General features: G+C 52.7%; 1 protein-coding gene across 2 annotated transcripts in view; it reads right to left on the bottom strand.

Annotated features, from left to right (window-relative positions):
* KHNYN (KH and NYN domain containing) overlaps window positions 1-5,529 on the bottom strand; it is a 9,011-nt gene that overhangs the window by 1,913 nt on the left and 1,569 nt on the right. For both annotated transcript variants that reach the window (XM_077770483.1, XM_077770482.1), the window contains exons 3-7: window positions 4,374-5,485; window positions 4,119-4,249; window positions 3,937-4,033; window positions 736-843; window positions 444-545 (exon numbers count right to left, since the gene is read on the bottom strand). In XM_077770483.1, coding sequence (XP_077626609.1) covers window positions 444-545; window positions 736-843; window positions 3,937-4,033; window positions 4,119-4,249; window positions 4,374-5,485 — 1,550 coding nt within the window. The remainder of the gene's footprint in view (window positions 1-443; window positions 546-735; window positions 844-3,936; window positions 4,034-4,118; window positions 4,250-4,373; window positions 5,486-5,529) is intronic.

Raw genomic sequence — 5,529 nt, 5'->3', positions numbered from 1 at the left:
GGGGGGGGGAGGGGGGTCCTGAAGTTACCCAAGCTGACCACTGGGGGGCAGTATCAACCCACTTCTAAAGAGGAGGACATTTCCTTTGGAACCAGGAAGGTGAACCCTACCACTCGGTATGATCTAGTTTTAGTCTAATACATTGACCCCTTACTTAATGGTCCAGCACAGGTGTGCTGCATACAACTGGTGTAAGTAAAAGCAACCATGTTCCAAACAATCCACCAAACACATGGATGAGAGGAAGCTTCCCTCCCAGTCGGGAGGGTCTAATTCAGGATTCCCTGAAAAGCAGTTAAATACAGCCAAGCCCACCACAACCTGAGCCGCTGCGGAATTAAGCTGGCCCAGACTGAGGTCGCACTTCCCCCAAGTCTCCAGGTCTACAAAGCCCTTCAGGCAGAGGGCCAGGGCTGGCGGCTGCCTAAAAGCTGGGGCATTACCTGACTGGCTTCTTCAGGAACTCCTCCAGCGTGGGGCCGTTTCGCCCCAGTGGATCATCAGGGACCATGAAGAGGTTTCCCACAAAGGTGAAAGGCAGTAGGCTGGATGGGGACAGAGAATGTATGGTCACAGAGAACTTCCCAGGCAGCTGAGACCAACACCACCAGAAAATTACTGGCCACCATATCCTTCAAGGCAATATCAAGCCCCTTCCCAGAGTCTTCACTGACGGCAGAACAGAACCGGTTTAGAGAAGGTATGCGCCCTGTTCTCAGGGGAGGGTTCCCTCACCGCTCCCTGATGATCGCCATCCACTTCTCAGACTCCTCCGCCAGGTCCCGGAACTGGTCATTGGAAACAATGACCCCGTCGGTCTCTTCCGCCAGCTTCACCATGAACCTGTCTCAAAAACCATGGCAGCCGTTCTGGGATTCTCCCAGGCCCCAACCCCAGAGTATCGACTTCCATGACTCAGCTCTGGGGATAGAGATCTGGCCCCCCCACCTCACCTGGACCCAGTCACCAGGTGACTGCCAGATTCAGGTGCCACGGTTGGAGGAGAAACAAAGACAAATCTGGCTCGATCTCCCAAGAGCATCGCCCCCACCCACCGCAATCCCCCACCCAACACTCTGTGCCTTATTCGTGAGAGACAGTGAGATCTGGCTTCAGCTCTGTCCCCTTCCATCCACCCCCATCAGTCACAAATCCATCATGCTCTTCCTCTGAAAAGCCTTCCCCTCTGCCCCCTCCCTCCCAGTCCTACCATTGCCCCTAGCTATTCAAACATTGCACCTGCGATACTGCATAGCCTCCTGATAAGGGGTCCCCTGACCCAGCCATCTACCACCCTCAAGTCTCTCCTGCCCTCCCCCAAAAGAACATGCCTTTCCCCTAAACAAAACTCTTCCCTGCTTGCCCTTTGTCTACTGATTAAAGTCCACATGAGCAGGCCTGGCAGCTACAGCCTTTTAGAACTCAGCTCAATCCACCCTTACAGCCGTATCTCTCCTGGTATTCTCTAATGTACTCTCAACTCTGCCAAAATCAATGATCAGATAACACCCTGTTCTTCAAACATGCCCCGTGCTGACTGCCACCGTGCTTCTCAGATGATTCCCTCCATCCGGAGGTGCTTCCCATACCTCACTGAATGAACAGGATCACCAGGGAACTTTTACAAAAGAGATGCCTGGGCCTCACTTTAGTAATTCTGATTTCACAAGATGGGATAGGACTATTGAGGCAATGGGTGGGGATCTTTTATAACAGGTTTAGAAACCAAAAGATACAGCGCAGCCCAGCCCAAGTCCTCAATCAACAAAGAAAACCTGCTCATCTCTCCCTTCCCACAAAATCCCCACCAGAAGGGGTCTCCCTTTCCTCCAAGATGCCACAGGTGTTTGGTTTATGGTTTGTTTGGGCTCTGAAATCAATAATCAGGCCTTCCCTAATTCCCAGCCTCCCCACCCCCTTCTGCAGGCCATGTCCCTACTGCTAGATGCTAAGTGGGCAGGCAGTATTGGAAAGACAGGGTGATGAACAGGGAACAAGTGATCTGCATTAGGTGGAACATGCCTGGTTCTGGGTTTCTGTCTGGGAAACCAATGAAGGAGACAACACATAAATGTACGTGGTATCAGACGGTGCACAAAAGGTATTTGCAGGTTAAGGGTATTTTACTGTCGTGTTACTTCATCTGTGGCTCAGCACTATTCATTCAGTAGGCCTATGCTACGCACCACTGTGTTACTCATTGTAACTAGACAAAACTCCTCCAAACTCCTAGTGTGCCTTCTGCCTACCGGGGCCTACATAACAGACACGTGCCTTTCACATTCATTACAACTGACCTCTTCAGTCTCAATTCTGTGTCACTGCCAGGGTGGAAAGGTCCCATGTTTTGGATAATCTATGAAATCGAGATATAAAACAGAAGAGCATCGGGAGAAAGTGAACTGCCCTTTTGTAGACTACCATGTGCTTGTTAGGGAAAAAAAGTTAAGTATTTGAAAAGACAAAATAAATAATTACTGTGGTTTGGAAACTTGTTTTTCTCTTGAAGACTGAAAATCCTAGGGAAAAGAACTTGTAGTTGGAAATGACTGATTAATTAGCTTTTAAAATCTGCCCGTTTCCCTCTCTGTGTGTGTACCGTGGGGAGGGAATGTGCCTTGAATTTTTCATTTAAACAATTTGACAGCTTTAACTTCTCACTTTCCCTTTGCCATGTAAAAGCCTTTGTTTAAGAGTTAACCACTCTTGGGGCACCTGGGTGGCTTAGTTGGTTAAGCGTCCGACTTTCACTTAGGTCATGATCTCGTGGTTCGTGGGTTCGAGCCCCGCATCGGGCTCTGTGCTGACCGCCAGCTCAGAGCCTGGAGCCTGTTTCAGAGTCTGTGACTCCCTCTCTCTCTGACACTCCTCTGCTCATGCTGTCTCTCTCTCTCTCTCTCTCTCCTAGAAATAAATAAAACATTAAAAAAAATTTAAAAAAAAGAGTTAACCACTCTTGGGGTGCATGGGTGACTCAGTCAGTTAAGCATCTGACTTCAGCTCAGGTCATGATCTCACAGCTCTGTGAGTTTGAGCCCCGCATCAGGGTCTGTGCTGACAACTCAGAGCCTGGAACCTACTTCAGAGTCTCTGTCTCCCTCTCTCTCTGCCTCTCCCCCACTCGTGCTCAGCTTCTGTCTCTCAAAAATAAATAAAACATAAAAAAAAAAGAGTTAACCACTCTTACCCTATGTCTGCACTTCCACATGACAGACATGAGACCTACTGCCACAGTTGATGGGGTCTATGACAAGTCAAGGACTATCACTGAACACTTGCCTGGCACCTTGAGTGAGGCAAGCACATACCTTAGCTTCTTTTGATATTCACAAGGAAGGTGAACAAAGAGAAGAGGACCCTGGGACAAAGAGGTTAACCCATTAAGAGATGGGTCTGCAGCCAGAGTCAAGGAGCAGGTACAACTTGGGGCTCAAATTCAGATCTTCATCTTCTAAGCCCAGTCACGTTCCTATTGTTAACACGTTTTGTATAGTCTTAGTATGCCCGGCTTGTGTTTCTTCATTTGCCTTTGTTATTTTGAACATTTACACTGGTGCTTCCAGGTTGGGGGGATTTCTCTACGTGTTTGGAAATTCGGGTTGTAAGAAGGTATCTGTCAGTTATTTCTGTCCCCAGCTTTCCCATCTTCCCATTAAACTAGTATGTTCTAGACAGTAAGGCACTATATAAATACAAGGCATCATTTAGTCTGATGAATCAAAAATGAATGAATGGGCAAATCTACCTTCTGTCTCATCTGGCCCGGAGGGCAGGTTTACAGACCCATTCATACAGGTACGCGCAGGAATAACTGGCCATTTTCCCGCTGCCCAGACTTAAGGGACCACATAAGGGGTCAGGAGCTTCTGCCCTCGCCTCGGCTCCCCCACCGTGCTTCTTGAATCTCAACACTGGGGCCAGGAGAGAAGCAAGTACCTATCATCGTAGGAGGAGATCCTCTTGCCATCCATGACTCGGGAGGGAGTGAGGGAGAGCAGGCTGAGGGAGTACAGCTTTTGCAGGAAGTGGCCCTCTAGAGAAGCAGAGGAGCACAATGCGGTCATCCTCCAGTTGAAGCAGGGCCTATCCGGGTTAACAAAAGACCATGCCCAACTCACCTCTGACCTTGGCATCCTTACTGAAGCGCCACTGAGGCACAAAGACAGTGATGTCACGGTGGCCCCGGTCCCAGAAGTACTGCACGGCAATGGCAATGCCCCGGCTGGAGAAGTAGTGTTGGAGGCCATGCCTGCGGTGGGAAGGGGTCAGCGCTCCAGGGCCCCAGAGACGGGGCCTCTCAGCACGTGTCCCCAAGGTCAGTAAAACTGCTATCATCCCCCACCCCAGGATCCTCAGGCCCACCAGGTACTCACACCATGGCCACATTGCTGCCATCAATGACAATGTGACGGAGGTCTGGCTGGCCAGGCACATTGGCAAGGCACAGGGTGAAAGGGTCCTGCAGGGCCTCCTGGAAACGCTGCGTGCCAGTCACCAAGTTGCCCCCGCGGGTACCTCGTTTCCACGGAGACCCACGACCTCGGGCGACGACCTGCTGCTTGTCTCCCCTGTCTCCTCGGTCTCCACAGTGCCACGGGGGTTCGGGTGCAGGGGGAGGGCTAGGCACCCGTGGAGGTGAGGCCTTCCCATTGTGTAGCCGCTGGAGGAGGGAGGCTCCCCGGGGCTGAGCTGCCCTCTGATAGGGACCCTGGGCACCGGGAGGCTCACCCTGGACACAGAACCTTCCCCTGTCCTGAGGCACCCCCTCCTTCCCCAGGCCCTTTCCTGTCAGGGGCCCTACCTGCCCCGCATCGCCTCCTCCTGATTGTGATCTGAAGGCCCCTTCTTTCTCCCAGGCCTCTTGCCCAGGCAGCTCCTTCCACCCCAAATCCACCTCCCTGGGACCACCCTGCTTCCCTCCCTCCTTCTCCATAACATGTCTCTCCCCCCTTGACTCTTGCCACCCCGTAGGTCCAGTGTGCAGGGACTCCCCACGGACACCTACACCAGCTCTGACTCCCTGGTACTGAGCACCCAGTGGGCCTGGCCTCCCCCCATCCCAGGGGGGGAGTGCATGGGGCCCCTGCCCCCTGGATGCCTCCTGTACCAGGCTCAGCAGTTCCTCCTGGACAGCCAGGGGCAGCTGTAGCAAGGCCTCTCTGTGGGCATCCCCATAGGGCTGCAGCAGGGCAGAGAAGTCTCTCAGCACTCCGGCACACTGAGAGACTCCAGGGGATCGCCCTGGCTGAAAGTCCCAGCTCAGCCGCTCCACCAGCTCCTCCACTCTGCTCTGAGCCATGACGAAGGCCTCAGTCAGGCCACTGACCATCAGTGAGCCGGGCGACCCAGGCACCAGGTGGGCTGATGTGCTCCAGACCAGACAATCGAGGAAGAAGCCCTGAGCTCCCAGGAAGATGCAGTGCAGTTTGGGTGGGTAGCGGATTTCATTCTGCAACTCTGGGCTGCAGAGACCCTTCAGGTACTCCTGGGAGAGGAATGGGGGGGGGGGGGGGGGGGAAAAAGGGAGAT

This window comes from Crocuta crocuta, unplaced genomic scaffold (genome assembly GCF_008692635.1).
Source record: "Crocuta crocuta isolate KB4526 unplaced genomic scaffold, BGI_CrCroc_1.0 scaffold175, whole genome shotgun sequence".
NCBI lineage: Eukaryota > Metazoa > Chordata > Mammalia > Carnivora > Hyaenidae > Crocuta > Crocuta crocuta.
This window is presented reverse-complemented; position numbering and strand designations above follow the sequence as displayed.